This window comes from Trichosurus vulpecula, chromosome 1 (genome assembly GCF_011100635.1).
Source record: "Trichosurus vulpecula isolate mTriVul1 chromosome 1, mTriVul1.pri, whole genome shotgun sequence".
Classification (NCBI taxonomy): Eukaryota; Metazoa; Chordata; class Mammalia; order Diprotodontia; family Phalangeridae; genus Trichosurus; species Trichosurus vulpecula.
Window position 1 is genome coordinate 21,871,149 of NC_050573.1, and position 16,191 is coordinate 21,887,339.

Sequence of the window (16,191 nt, forward strand, 5' to 3'; positions counted from 1 at the left end):
TACAAACATGCTGGAATTAAGATTCGGTGAAACTGATCCCCAAACTATGGCCTTTCTTTGGGAAACATCATCATCAGATACAGGAAAAAGTGAAGAAGAGAGTTGGTTGTCGCTTTTTTTCCTGAAAAGTCATGTACAAACTGTATTTCTACAAACCATATTTTGTTCAGAGGTACATCCAAGATTTTGGGAAGAACATGTATGTCTGGAAAAGGTGGAGACTAGAGAGGGTCAAGAGCAAGAGGCGGATAGCAACCAAGGGCCAAAACAGGGAAGTGGCTTCATTCTGGGACTCCAAACTTTCAGAGGTGACTCTGCTTTATCTTGACCCAAACCAGCCTCCACGAGCTGCACACACACCCCAGGCTCACTTTTCCAGCTCCCCTTTACATGTTGGCTTCCTCCATTTGAATGTAAGCTCCGTGGGGACGGGGAACATCTTCTTTGCTCATATTTGTATGTCCAGCACTTAGCCTAATGCCTGGCAAGTGAGAGCAAGTGATTAATAAAGGCTTGTTCTGTCTATTATACGTGTGTGTATACATCCATCTATCTATCCGTCTATTATATACATATGTGTGTGTCCATCATTCACCCATCTATCTTTCTATCATCTATCATTACCTATCATCTCTAGCTCTATTTATCTGTCTACATAACTATCTCTATCCATTCATCCTTCCGTCTATTTATCTCTATCCATCCATCTATGCATCTATCCACCCACCCACCCTTCTATCTCTATCTATCCATCCATCCATCCTGTCTATCTACCTGTCTATCCATCTATCTATCCATCTCTATCCATCCACCCATCATCTACCATCTATCTCTATCCTCCACCCCAACTATCTATCTATCCATCGCTCTATTCTCCATCCATCCCTACTTATCTCTCTACCTACCAAAAGAACACAGGGGGAGCTCCAGTGAACTGAGACATACCTCTGGAAGAGCCTGCATTGGATGAGAGGCTGCATACAAGGTGTTGATCAGCACCAGTGGAGGGAATCTCCATGCTCAGAAGATGAGAAATTCCCAGGAGATACAACCCAAGAATGAAAGCTGGCACCAACACATGTGACCTTCTCTGCATGTCTAAAGCCTGACTTGCACTAGAAGATCCTAGAGTGGGGAGCCAGATCAGATGTCCTAGAAATTTCGGGGAGAGCAGGATCCCAGGATCACCATGGATCGAGAGGGAGGGAATAAGCATTGATTAAGCACCTACTGTATTGCCAGGCACCGGTGCTAAGCACTTTACAATTTTATCTCATTTGAGCCTCATAACTACCTAAGAGGTAGGTGGTATTATGATCCCCATGATCCCCAGGTGAGGAAACTGAGGCAGAATGAGGTTAAATCATTTGGCCAGGGCCACATAGCTAGTAAGCATCTGAGGCTGGATTTGAACTCAGGTCTTAACTCTTCTAGATTCGGTGATCTATCAGCTGAACCACTGAGCTGCCTCTAGGGCAGTCTGGGACCAGTTCTGGCCTCTGATCCATTACTAGCTGGGTCACCCGGGGTAAGCCACTTAGTGCTCTGAGCCCGAGCTTGGCCAGAGCCAGATTAAAATGCACTCCTTGTCTGATTTTAAGCAGTTGATGTATTAATAAAAAATTAATTGTATCAATATGTGTGGGTCTTCTAGGTTAACATGCAGCCAGCAGGGCCCATGATGCCCAGTTTGATGGCTCCTGGTGATCTCTAAGACTCTGGCTGAGAAGGGGCCAGCCAGCTTTGGCGGGGGGAGGGGGGAAAGGGGCTCCCTCCCAGAGCTTCCTACACTGGGGAAATCACAGGGAAAGCATGAAAGGTGTACGGGGTAAGAGGGGATCTGGGGGGAAGGGTAGGTCTGAGCATGGAAAAGAAAGGAACAAGCTCGAACCCAGAGGGGATGGGAAGACAAAGTCCACCACCAGTCATTTTTAAAGTAATTCCATAGGACAGGCCCATCAGGCCCTCCCTGTGCATGTGCGGCATCAGCAAGGTCCCCCAGCCTCCCACCCACCCCAGGTCTACAAAGAGGCTGGAGCATTTCCTCAGTGATTCTAGGCATTATAATGACACAATGTGATATTTTAAAATATTCCTTCCATTTCTATTGCCCATAATCACTGCGTAAATTGATTTGCTGGCTCTGATTATTTCATTCAGTCTCAGAAGTCCTGAGTTCTAGTCCCGACACTTACTAGTTGGCTGACCCTGAGCAGGGCACCTAATTGCTTGGTGCCTCAGTTTCTACATCTGTAAAATGAGGAGACTGAGCTCAATGGCCTCTAAGCTGCCTTCCAGCTCTAAATCTTTGATTCTATGCACCATGACTGTTTTGCTCCTCTCCAATCCACAGACAATGTATGAGAATTATCCCCATACTATAGATGAGGGCATCGAGGCTCATGGAGTGAAGGGACTGAGGGTCCTGGAATCAGAGAGGGGTGACTAGTCCTTTTTATCATACACTTGGATAAAGGCATCAGGGCCATGCTCATCAAAGCTGGGCAGAGACAGGATCCAAAAAGGCCTCAATAGGTGGGAATGCTGGGCAAGGTTGAATAAAATGGAGTTTTAATGGTGACTCACAGATTCTGAGCTGGAGGGACAAAGAAGCCAAAGTTTACAGGACTTCAGTTATGTGCCTAAGGTCATCCAGGCAGTCAGGAGCAGAGCCGGATTTGAACCCAGGACTCCTCACTCCAAATCCGTACTCTTTCTACCTCATCACACACAATAAAGTCTTACCCTTGGGTTCAAAAAAGCCACTTAACTAAGGTAACATGAAGGGAAGCATGGCCAGACCCAAGTTCATCTGAAAATGGGGTGGGAATGAGGACTGAGAAAATAGGGAACAGAGACAGTGGGGATAGAACAAGGCAATCAATGTGAATTTTGTTGTGCCTAATGATGTTTCTTTAATACAAGGGAGAATCTTTGGAGGAGGAAGTGACAGAGACTCTGTTTTTTAGAGCACACCCTTAAAACATTTGGAGATAGACCTGGAGGTCCGGGTGGGCCAAAACAGTCATGGTGCATAGGATCAAAGATTTAGCTCAGATGAGTCAGCAGGGCGACAAAAAGACCAGTGTGAACGTGGGCTCTGCAATGTTACTCTCAGTGGGAGTGATGATGCGTTTTCAGGACACTGGAGAGCAGCCAGAAGAGGGGGATAAACTGGAAGGACTCAGGACCATGCCATATGAGGATTGATTGGAGGCCCTGAGGATTTGTTAGCATGGAGAAGAGATTTGGGAAACAGCAAAGCCAACAGGCTGCTCCAGGGCAATGAATCAGTCTGTGACCTCAGCCCCTTGAGCATCACCAGAGCCAAGCCATCCTAAGCAGGGGCCAAGGAGCACAGACTCCAAGAATAGCCCCCAAAAGGGGCAGGGCCCCCGGGGTACTGTGGGTACCTCCATTTCTGCGTAGGTGCTTCCAGAGGTCAGATGGCCTCCATCCTCCACCAGATACTGTATCAGCTTTCCTGCAGAGGGAGATCTCAGGATGGTGGGATCATTCTCCTTCTCAAACACACACGTCTTATTGCCGATGGTGATCCGGTAACTGTAGGAGTCAAGGGGTGGGAGTGGGTTTGCAGCCAGACCGTGGAGCAGCCAAGGAGGTTTTCCAAAGAAATCCTCGATGCACAATTATCACCCAGTAAGTTATTCGCTTTGCCATTAGCCCAAATCAAGCCGAATTCCAGAAAATTCTGCGACCTGAAAGCATCTGCCACATCTGGACTAGAATCAGGAATAAGCCACAGATGTGCAGCCATAGGCTTGGTGCCTCCTAACAATGAGGGCTGCCCCAAAGGGGACTGGGAGGCAGCTGCAGGATCCTTGTTTGGATCCTTGGTTGGACTGGGGGGCTTCCAAGGTCTCTCCCAACCCTGAGAGTCCAGCTGTGTATATCTGAGACCCAAAGTCCAATGGGGACCAACATCAGGGCTGGCCCTCAAATCCAGGGGCTCTGAGACCCCCCCAGTAGGCTTACAGAGGGCTCTTTTCTCCTTCCATTACAGGTGCTAGAAACTGCTGCTCTCAAAGGCTGTGGCCTGGGTGGGGGATGGGGCATCTGGGCAGAGCCCTGGGCACAGGGGGTATCTTAATGCTCATTAAATGAATGAGATGTTGATGAGAGGCAAAGGATGGTTATGAAAGCACAAAATGTGGCCCCTTCCCAAGAGGCAGGGTATCTGGACAGCCCCAGTATTCAGGATGCCAGACATCGACAGCCGTGAGCATGAACTGAAGGATGGAGTGGTAGAAAATGCCCTGGCCCAGGAGCCAGAGGCCCTGAAATCGAGGAGGGCGGGAAATCCCTCAGGCCTTTCTGGTCCTCTGTATGGAGTGATACTCTCACCAACTACCATGAGGTTCAAACTGTACAGTCAAACCGAGCCCAAGTGAAGTCACCATTATTTGGGTGGTGGCCACCCTGGTACCAAATTAAAAGATCAGGGGAGGAAGAGCCTCCCTCACCCCAGGAGAAACAGGACCATCGGCGTTTCAGCATGGGAAAGCCCCTCCATTGGTCTGATTGCTCCCCCAGGAAAGGTCTCAAGCAGAAAGAAGCCCCTGGACTCTCCTCTACTAAAGGCATCTGTCCACGCTGCTTCTGAAGCTGAACTCCTAGGAGAGGAAGACCCCATTGTCCATGGTGGAGGGAGTGTCCAGGACTCTGGCCTGGGACCCACCTGTCGATCTCTTCTTTCATATACGTGGTGTAGCTGTTACCGGCATAGGACAGCAGCAACCCGCCATCGTTGAGCCTGTGGGCATCTATTTCGATGTGACAGTTGTTCATGATGAGAACAAACATGGTCAGAGATTGTCGGGCAACCTGGGGAAAAAATGGGGTTCTCAGCACCCCGCCATCCTCCACCCCCAGGAAACATTTGGGGTCTATGCCAGATAAGAAACCTAATAAAAAGGAGGTCTTTGGGGTGATGCCCACCAGGGAGGGCACCCCAAGGTGAGGCAGGGAGGAGGGTCTAGAAGCCAAGCCTCCAAGGCCAATGCCAAGGCTCCTTCTATCAGACCAGGCTGAAAAAGCATCATGCATCTGTCCCCACCTAAATGTTCCCTCACAGGCTGGGCCAAGATGGATGTGAGGGACCCAGGCTTTGGGCAGTGGTACCTCTCACACATCAAAGGACTAGAAAGAAGGCTTTTAAGTACTTGCACTGAAGAAACACTAAACAACACCATGGGCTATTCCCATCGGTCAGCCCTGGCTGCTCTGTTTTTCAGCTTCCATGGCAGAATTCAGCTTTCAGATTCACTCCAATACCGGGCTGGGGTCTTGGAGGAGTGTGGTGGTCTTTACCTTGAGGACATACTTCACCCCTCCATAGATCAGCTCGACATCCACAATGTTCAGCAGAGAATCTGCTGGGAGAACCTGGCCCCTGGAAGACAGACAGAGACCCTTCAGAAAGGGCCACTCGGCTGGTTTTCCAGCTCCTTCAAAACACATGGGGCCGTGTCTCAGGCAAGAATCCCATCAGTGTTCTAACAGGGTCAGCAACACAAGCACTGAGATTTCTGACTGACGTATCTGAGCACTGGAGGGGGGGCGCACTTATTAGTGGGGTGGGGGAAAGGCTTTACAGGGCACCCAGTTTATTGAATGTTTACGAAGCATCCTCCGGGAAGCTTTTCTGGGAAAGTGAGCACCTGACCCTCTAAGAAACAGACTGAGTAAACTTGCATTTCTTTATCATTCAGTTACCTCTGAACTAATAACTAAGGGGTAAAACAGCCCCTCCTGGCCTTTTGTTTGATGGTGGCTTAAAAGGAAATAGAGAAGACCAAGAATTCTGTGTGCTTGAGCAGGCTGGGAAAATTTCACTCTCGCATCTGTTCCAACCACCAGCTCTCACCAACTGACAGCAGTCCGAGGAAATAAAAGAATTTAGAAAGCTTCTCTCTGCCTTTATTTGAGACCCTGGCGACCACCCTCAGTCCTTCAACATCACACTGAGAGTCCAAAGTGCACCATTCTGCCTTTAATGAAGACAGCGCAATCTTCAGGGCTTCCATAGAAGCACCAGAGAAACGGGCAAACCTGTGAAAACTCAGGTCTGGGGAGTCCAAAGACCAAGATCTGAGTCGAAGCTTTGCTGCTAACTAAACTAATGACCGTGAATGTCTTACGGAGCCACTCTGGGTCTCAGTTTCCTCACCTGTAAAATGGGAACAGTCCTTCTTGCATGTCAAGGATTTCCAGCTTCCCTGAGTTGCTCTGAGGGAAGAGCTTTGTAAACCACAAAGTGCCAAGCAGCCTGCCCTATCATTATTTAACTATCTTTAATTACATAGTACATTTGGGGAGAGATACAAACATAAACAAGATGGGGAATAAGATCGTCTTCAAGAAGATGGCGTCCAGGTAGGAGAGGCACACTGGGACATTGAGAGCTAGGAGTGGCCTTAGTGGCGAGTGAGTGGCAGCACTGGGATGTTAGCCCTGGTTCTATAACTCCCAAGGCAACGTATTCATTTATAGTTAGATACTTAGATGTGTATGTATACGTATACATGGCAGTGCATTTCTATAGAAAGATGGATATATTTTATAGCTATATATTTACGTACATATGGCGATGTATTAATATATAAATGTATGCATTTATATGTGCGTATACATTTATGTATACATGCATACACACATATGGTGACGTATTTATATCTAAATGTACGTGTGTGTATATATGTGTTCACATGTATATATACATTTCACATATTCATGTATAAATTCGTATATAAATTTATGATTTATTTCTATACATTTATATATAAATACATTGCCACATGTACATAAATACGTATATATCCATCTATATAAATACATTGCCGTATATACATCGATATAAATCCATCCATCTAGAGAAATACGCTGCCATAAATACATATGCATATGTATGCAAATATAAACGTACACACACGCACACACGCACACAGAGGATGCCCGAGTGCTTCACATTCAGGCACCAGCAGCAGGCTGCGCATCTCACTCACACACACACACACACACACACACACAGGCACACAGAGGATGCCCGAGTGCTTCACATTCAGGCACCAGCAGCAGGCTGTGCGTTTCACTCACACACACCGGGCAAGGGGAGATTCTCAGGTCGGGCAACGACACACACTGTACCTTTCCAGTGAATGCAGGAAGTCAGTCATACAGGTCCTGAACAGGGCGTCTGCTACGTTCAAGGCTCCACAGACCACCCCAAGCATGATGTCGGGTTTCTCAGCCTACAAAAAAATGACTCCTCAGTATGACCAGAGGCCTGTCTCCTCAGCAGGGAGGGATCCCAGGATCACAGGGCTGGAGAAGGAGAATGGGCCTCGGCGGTCATCAGTCCAGCCCCTCCGCAGAAGGATTACACACGCTAACCCACCCAACAAGGGATGGTTGGCTGGCCTCTGCTTGGAGACCCTCAAGGACAGGGAGCTCACCACCTCTCAAAGATAACAGGAGGGCAGGAGCCCCAGGGGAGGCTCTGAGAGAAGGGGCCACCCTCACCTGCACTCTCTCAGCGATCAGGTGATCCAGCCAGCCTGTGTCGATGTCATTGCTCTGGAAACTCTCTGTCTCCAGCAGGTTAACGAGGTACTCCACTGTGGTCCTGAAATCTCCCCGGATCGACAGCTCTTTCAGGGCCACCACCATGTTCCTTAGAAATACACATATGTTGGCACAAATCCTTTTAATATTTGCTCACCCAGCCTCCCAACACAAGGGCATCACTTTGCTGCTTAGAATTATCGACTCCAGGTGAAAGCTGAAAGAGACTGTCGAAGACGAGACTCTTTTGATCACAGATTTGGAGCTGGAAGGGCCCCTGGGGACCACTGAGTCCCACCCCCTCATTTTACAGAGGAGGGAACTGAGGCAGACAGCAGACACAGCCAGCAAGTATCTGAAGCAGGATTTGAACTCAGGGTTTCCCGATTCAAGTTTAGCACTCTCCGCACCAAGCTCCCCAGCTACCCTAGAAGGCACCTGAAGCACAGAGATATGGGCTCCTGTCCTCTCCTCCTCTTTCCCACCTGGTGCCTACTTTCTAGTATTATACAATAAGCAGATTATTAATTAGGAGCAAAGGAGGAGGAGGAGGAGAGGGAAGAAGAGAAGGGTGCAGGGCCGGAGGAGGGGGTACTCACGAGACAGCCTCTTCACGGTTCTCTCCCCAGGAGAAGCAGTGCCCAAACTGAGAATCTGCAAACTCGTGTAAGCCCCCGGCTGCCGCCACGCTGAAGTAGCCCCAAACGTTCTTGCTGCTGCGGAAGTTCAGCTCCTGGACGGTCCCAGAGCTGGGCTTAAAACCCTGGAGACAGAAGGAAAAACAAACAAACTGAGGGATAGGTCAGAATAAAAACCTAAAGTCATTCCCGGAGGACCGCGCCAGGGTGCATGAGACAGTTAACAGACATGCAGGTGGATGCCCTTTGATTCGGCTGGAAGGAGTGGCCAGTGCCGGGATGCTCACACCATCCAGAGGGAATGGCCTGCCCGCTCACGGGCTCAGGCTCTGACTTGTACAGCCCAAGAGGTAAGTAGAGACAATGCGGGACAAGGACGCTTTGGCATCAGCAAAGACCCAGACTCAGATCCCGCCTCTGAGCTGTAGCAGCTATATCCCTAAGGAGATACATCGATCATCTAACCCCTCCCGAGCCTCGGTTTCTGTGAAATGCAGGGGAATAATACCAGCAGCACCTGCCCTCACGACGGACAAGAAGAAAGGGAATGAGACCACGTACATAAAGCGCTTTGTAAACCTGAAGGGAAGTGGAAATGCACACTGAGCTTCCCCCCTTCTCCGGGCCTCAGCTTCCCCACATTTTCAGCCCCTCATCTTGCCTCGTCTGGGTTTTCGCTGGTGATCCTGGCAGCAATCACGTGGCCTCTGGGAACGGGTGGATTGACGGGGTTTTCGAAGGAAATGGGTGTGACACCCCAGGGTGACTCTCCATACAGGAGCCGGATGTCCTTCAGCCTGTTCAGAGGCACCCCCATGGCAATCTGCGGATGAAGGAGAAAGGCTGGCCTCTGACATGCTCCAAAAGGGGCGGCTTGTCAGACTTCAGTTCAGGGGCTCGGCTGTCTCTGGACCCACAGAAGCTGGCCCCGTGCCCCACCTGACAGGCACAGAGACTGGAAGCAGGGGGCCATGGGTTCAAATCCCTCCTCAGACACTAACTTAGCCTGTAACCTTGGGAATATCACTTGACCTTGCTACCTCTGAGAGGAGGATCAGAAATCCTCCCAATATCACACTCATATTTGCAAACCATAGAGGGCCGTGTGAATATTGGTGAGGAGGAGGAGGATGAGGACAGTGTGCCAAGCACTATCAGAGATACAGAAAAATCTGACTAAAAGACAGTTTCTGCCCTCAAAAAGCCGGGCAATGCAAACTAACATGTACAAAATTTAGGTAAACGTCGGACAATTCAGCCAATGCCCATTAACCACCCAATACGCACACAGTGCCTCATGAAGGATGGGAGAGACACAGAGATCAAAATCCATGACCCAATCCTGCCCTGGAGGAGTTTCCATTTCACAAATGCTACATGGGAAATGGGGGCACAGTGAGGGGCTTGGGGTCCACAAGGGACAGATCACTGTGACAGGCTCTCTTGGCTGTTTGGGATTGTTTTTTTTAACCTTACCAGGCTCACCTAGGACTCAATGCCAGCAGGGCCACTGAATGCTATACAAATTATTCCCCAAAGGAATTCACCATGGGCAGAACAAAAAAGAGACTGGCAGCACCTTTCCTCCACTGACAATACTTAAGCTTGTATCACACTTATGTACGAATGCATGGGCATTTATTGAGCACTTACTATATGCCAAGTGTTATGGTGCTGAGTGCTGGGTATGAAAGGGGGCTCACAGTCTGATGGGGGAAGGCTCAGCTGCAAGTCAGAAGGGAAGGCTACAGCAGCCAAGTAGATGTAAGGCATCTCATTGATGGCCATTTCCACAGATGCTGAACCATTTGGCAATGTTAAGGACGAGGGTATCCTCAGGGGCACCAACTGGGTCCCCTTTATCTGTCTTTCTCCTCCAGTGACATTAAACAGAGCAGGCTCTTACTAATACACGATGAATGACCAAAGGAATGAATGTAGCCCAATGAATGCAGCGCAATGAACATGCTCCACTCTCTCCCGACAGGCAGGGAGCAGCTCTCCCCATCCCCACCTTGTGCTCACCTGCAGCTGAGCAGCCGGCAGGTTGACATCGGCAATCATCTCTGTGCAGGGATGCTCCACCTGCAAACGCGGATTCAGTTCCAAGAAATGGAAGTGGCCATCTTCACTGTAGAGGTATTCCACGGTCCCCGCGCTCACATAGCCCACCGTCTTGGCCAAGCGCACAGCACACTAACAGGAAAGGATAAAGAGAGAACCCAGGGAGATCACAGGTTTTGTTCCACTTAACAGACCCTACTGACACTCCCATGTACCAAGGGCTCTGGGCTGGGGGCTGAGGACACATGTGGTGCCCCCTCCTCCAGCTCACAGCCAGTGCAGGGAAGAGCCCACCCAGACACTCGGAAAAATGTGCTGAGGAGGAAGGCAGAGGCTCGGATTCAGCCAAGCAAGGAGGGAGATTTTTCCACAACGTGGTTCATTCATGTAGCAATCACACAAGGCCATTCCCCTCAGTCCATTAATCACAGTAGTGCATGAGAGGCACGAGGACCTTGCCAGTCACTGGCCCTCTTTTCCCCATTAGGAACAAAAAGCTTCCAGACCAGCCTCACGGCATCTGAGAGTCGGAAGGGACCTCAACACCAACTAGTCCAGCTTCCCTGTGAAGTGGTCATCTGGTCTCTGCTTGGAGACCTGTAGGGAGAAGGAACTTTCTGGCCCTCCAGGCAGCCTCTTCCACTTTGGAATGGTTGATGACTGGGCAGGTTTTCCTGACATCAAGCTGAAACCAGCCTGTCCCTGCAACTTCCACCTGGTGCTGCCCTCTGGGGCCAAAGAGAACAAGATTCATCCTTTTCCTGCAGGCTCCCATGCTCAGCAGGAGTTCACCCATTTAGTTTTCACACTCTAATGTGGAACTGAGCAGCTTTAATTGCTGGAAGAATCACTGAGGCCAGCGGCCAGCCCCAGACCACGTTTCACATCCTCACCAGGGACCCACCAGGACACCAGGACCTGCCAAGCTCAAGCCCATCCCATCACCTTCCACCTCTTCCTCTTGTTCTGGCTGTGTGACCAACTTAATGCTTCCATTGCTACCAGAAAACTCATGACAATCTACTGGCCTCACATTCCATTTGCGATCCTTGTGACCTCACACAAAATCCCCTTTCCTTGGACTCCTTTACACAGACTGTCTCTCCATAGTAGACTATAAGCTCCCTGAGGGCAAACGCTAGTTTGCGTTTGTATTAGCATCCTAGAGCTTAGCACATTGTAGGGCATATAGTAGATGCTTTAATAAATCCTCCCTCCCTCTTTTTCTTCCTTCCTCTCTCCCTTCCTCCTCTCTCATTCATCCTTCCTTCCTTTCTCTCTCTCCTTCCTTCCTCTGTTCCTTCCTTCATTTCTCTCTCCTTCCTTCCTCTTTTCCTTCCTTCTTTCCCTCTCTCCTTCCTTCCTCTCTCCTTCCTTCTTTCCTACCTTTCTTCCTTTCTCTCTCCTTCCTTCCTTCCCTCCCTCTCTCCTTCTCTTGCTTCCTTCCCTCCTCTGTTCTGGTCCTTTCTCTGCCTGATGGATCCCTCATACAACATGCCTAACAAGAGTCTGTCTAACCCCTGCCTCAGCCCCTCTAAAGATGGGAACTCCCTCCATCCTGAAGCAACTGCAGTGCCCTTTTGGACACTCACATCATTGGCAGAGCCTCCTTGTGCTGAGTTCCCATTTGCCTCCAGGTCACCTCTGCCCACCAGTCTCAGGTCTGCCATTGGAGACCAAAGAGAATACTTAACTCTTGCCCACCAGAGCCCCCATCTGTCCAACCCAGCCATCACCTTTCCCACGCAGCCTTTGTTTGCAGACCCCCAGCACTGGGAGCTGACAGTCTCCAGAGGCGCCTGCTCCACTGCTGTGGACCTCCCCCTGCTGGCAAGTTTTTCCTTCTGTTCTACACCTGTGTCATCTTGGCTGGCCTCCTCTGGACCTTCTGCAGCTCAATGGGGCCCGGAACTGAGCCCAACATTCCAGAGAGGGTCTGACCGCAGCTGAGCATAGCAATGGACATGTGATTGGAATTAGAGGTCTCAGGTCCAAATACCACATCTGATGTAGCTGCAGGGCCCCAGGCAAGCCCCTCCCCTCTCTGCCTCAGTGTTTTCATCTGTAAAAAGAGGAAAGTTGGCCTGTCGGGGCTCAGAGTCCCCTTCCAACACTGAATCTGTAATCCTACGAGTTTTCTGAGGATGTGTGGACTCCTCAGAACACCAGGGGCCTTCAGCATCTTCTACAACATATTCATCAGCCTCTAGTATGGAACCTTCCTCCGAAACACAGGGGCCATCCCCAAATTTTCTGATATCCTATTTTTTAACTAGTGTGGGTCGGGAGGATCAGGCCAGCTGAGTTTGATACAAGCTCAAAATGTCATTTCCTTCAAGAATTCGCTCCTCTTCGGGGGCTTGAGAAAGACCAGAAATAAGAGCTGATCTCACAGGCACACGTGGAATCTATTTTTCACCCATGTAGTTTCTGATTCATCAAGAGAGGCTTCCTCTTGAAGGGGAAGTCCTCGTCTAGTGCCAAACCCCAGGGAGGCCGGGGGTCATGTTCTGCACATAACCACAGGCGGGTCTCCCCACTTATTGTCCACCAGGGACCCTTTCCCCCGCCGCCTTCCTTCCAAGAAGACTGAGTTCTGCATCGATGTGGCTGACGCCCCTTGGTGGGATCCCTCTGGGACCCTTCACAACAACCGTCCGGCCCTTCAGAGAGACACCAACATTTTCTGGGATTCGTAGGAGCTTAGAATGGTCTCTATCAGCACTGGGTGTAGGATTCAAACCCAGGTCTTCCTATCTCCAAACCAAGCAAGTGTATGTAACCTTTCTTGTGCTGGGGACCCCCATTTGGAAGACCGTGGACTCCATTCTTTTCGGAATAATGCTCTTAAGTAATTGAAAGAAATGCTGAGTTCTAGTTAGTGAAAACAAAGATCTGCATTTTTTTCCTACCCAAATTCACAGACCCCGTGATATCTATCCATAGAGTGCAGGGGTCATGGGCCTCACATGAAGAGTCCTGCTCTCCCTCCTGCTTGCTGTCTCTAACCAATGGAGGCAGAGAACAGAAAATATTCGAGCTGGAAGGTGCCCGAATCATTTTACAGCTGGGGAAGCAGGACTCACAGAGAGTGATTTTAAGTGGAATCACAGCAGCAGACCCAGGCCCAGAAGCTCAGTGTCCCTACTCACGAGCCTGGGGCTCTTTTTCTAAAGTAGATGAACATCCCCCGATGAGTGGAATGGCCAGAGGGCGCTTGGCTTCTCAGTGAGGCTGGCCAGACCTCCCCCACTCCCATGCTTGCGCACCAGGAAGCCCACCTGCTCCATGTGCTCAAACACCAGAGGCATGGCGATCGTGGCAGGTGCCTCCTCAATGATCTTCTGGTGCCTCCGCTGGATGGAGCAGTCTCTCCCGAAGAGTGACACAGCATTCCCGTACTGATCAGCGAGGATCTGGACTTCCAGGTGCCGGGCATGCTGAGCCAGCTTCATGACGAAAACTGGAGAGCCCGGGATCTCACTCTGCACCTGAAAAGAAAGCAAGGCTGCTTGGTCTGGGTGCAGGCAAGCCTTCCTCACCAAGAACAGACCACAGCCCTCCATCGCTCCGATTTCTGAAAGACGCATGCCATGAGGGTAAAGCGACATACTTTAAATACTTGAATTTCTTGCCTTCTCAATGGGTGGGATGGGGTGAGAGGGAGGAAGAGAATTTGGAACAGAAAATAAAATATATAAATAAATTTTTAAAAAGAAGAAAAAAAGTTCTATAGCTATGTATAGACACCTATATGGACATAGATAGATAAGTCCCCCTTAGACACCGCCATCTGAAAACTTAGGAAATGTTCCATCTGGGTAGTGGGATCATGGAACCACAGAGATTCTGTGACAACCACAGCGCACATTTCTACAGGACTTTAAAGTTTGCAATGTACTTAATAAATGGTATCTCATTAGCTTCACAACAAGCCCAGGAGGAAGGAGCTATAAATACACCCATTTTAGAGATAAGGAAATTGAGGCTGAGGGGAAGTCACAGTGAGTCTCCCTCCGCATCTTCTATAATGCGAGTGACCTCCTTGTGGTACCTCCAGGAAGAAGCTTCCTACCCCGATTCAGGGCATCTTCAGCGGCTGGCCGGCCCCTGGCTGGGAATGTTGTCCCTCCTCATATCTGACACCCAGCTTCCTCTGAGTCTCAGCTAAAAACTCGCCTTTGCAGGCCACCCTCAATGCTAGCGCCTTCCCTCTGAGATGCTATTCATATGGACACATGCCATCATCTGTACAATACACACATACACACGTGTACCACACACATACGTGTGCATTATACATATCACATACACGTGTCTGTACAATGCACATGAACATGTATGTGTGTGTATTATAGTGCATATGTACTGTACGCCTATACACACATGCATGCACATTACTATACACACGTGTATTATACATATCACATACACGTGTCTGTACAATGCAGGTGAACATATATACATGTGTATTATACATGCATGCATACTGTACACCTATACACGTGTTACTATATATACACATACACACATGCATGTGTATTATACATATCACATACACGTGTCTGTACAATGCAGGTGAACATATATACATGTGTATTATACGTGCATATGTACTGTACGCCTATACACACATGCACACGCGTTACTATACACGTACATGCATGTGTGCCACGATGTATGTGCATCCATGTGTGCTGTACACATACACATGTGCATACGGGCGCACCATACATACGCACAATACGTGTGCTATACACACACAGGTGTGCTACACAATGCACACACATGTATAAACACACACAGGCGCAATACATACTATATACACACACATATACACCACACATACACACACAACATGCACCATTCATATACATACACACACATAGACATGTGTACTATACATATATACACAGACATACAGATTATACACGTACACAATGCACGTGTGCTATAATACACACACAGCACATATGTACTACATGTGTATCATACATACATGTATACTATACACACAATACACAGGCACACACATAACATATGGGCGCTATATACATATACACTCATACTATACGCACATACATGTGTACTATCCAGACATGCACACATACACGCATGTAGCGCATATGCAGCCTATGCACACGTACATGCCTATAGGAACCATGTAGAAATAAGACACAGACATGTGTGTGTCCACATGTATGCACATGTGTATCTTGATGGCATGTTAGTGGCTGGCACATTATCTCCTCCCCCAGTAAGATGTGAGCTCACTGTTCTTCCATCTCTCCAAATCCCAGCCCTCGGCGCCGTTCTGGGCAGGAAGGGACCCATCTGCTCAGAGCTCCGAGGACTACCAGAGGATGACAGAGGACCCCCAGAAGGGGTGACGTGTCCAAGGTCAATGACAGAGGCAGAAAGAACCCCGGACTCCTGAGTCCCTGGCCAGGGGACTGTTTCCCCAATTAATCATTTATAAAGACATAACTGTGATCTAAAACTATTCCCCTGATCTACACCATTTTTAATATTTCCTATAAAGTAAACTGGATAAATATTTTTCCTAATCTCTGTCCAGCAACAGGAATTGTCAAGAATAGTGGAGTGGGCTCTGTGTTTTAGAGCTGGAAGATCTGGGTTCAAAACGTGTCTTTTTTATTTACTAGTTGCATGACCTTGGACAAGTCACCTCCCTTCCCTCAACCTCCATTTCCCCTTCTGTAAAATGAAAGGATGATAAGACACAGCCTCTGTAGTCCCTCCCAACTCAAAATCTGTGCTCTTACCTACTATCTCTCTCATTCACACACACACACACACGCATGCACGCACGCACGCACACGCTCGCAGCTTCATCAATGCCTCTTGGGCTGGGTTACAGAAAGTGGGGTAGTAGAGTCATGAG

At 49.0% G+C, this 16,191-nt stretch overlaps 1 protein-coding gene across 1 annotated transcript in view; it reads right to left on the bottom strand.

Annotated features, from left to right (window-relative positions):
• Positions 1-16,191, bottom strand: part of ACACB (acetyl-CoA carboxylase beta) — a 124,466-nt gene that overhangs the window by 63,009 nt on the left and 45,266 nt on the right. The window contains exons 10-18 of the mRNA XM_036768128.1: positions 13,568-13,777; positions 10,248-10,418; positions 8,884-9,045; positions 8,184-8,347; positions 7,543-7,693; positions 7,168-7,271; positions 5,332-5,413; positions 4,700-4,845; positions 3,414-3,564 (exon numbers count right to left, since the gene is read on the bottom strand). Coding sequence (XP_036624023.1) covers positions 3,414-3,564; positions 4,700-4,845; positions 5,332-5,413; positions 7,168-7,271; positions 7,543-7,693; positions 8,184-8,347; positions 8,884-9,045; positions 10,248-10,418; positions 13,568-13,777 — 1,341 coding nt within the window. The remainder of the gene's footprint in view (positions 1-3,413; positions 3,565-4,699; positions 4,846-5,331; positions 5,414-7,167; positions 7,272-7,542; positions 7,694-8,183; positions 8,348-8,883; positions 9,046-10,247; positions 10,419-13,567; positions 13,778-16,191) is intronic.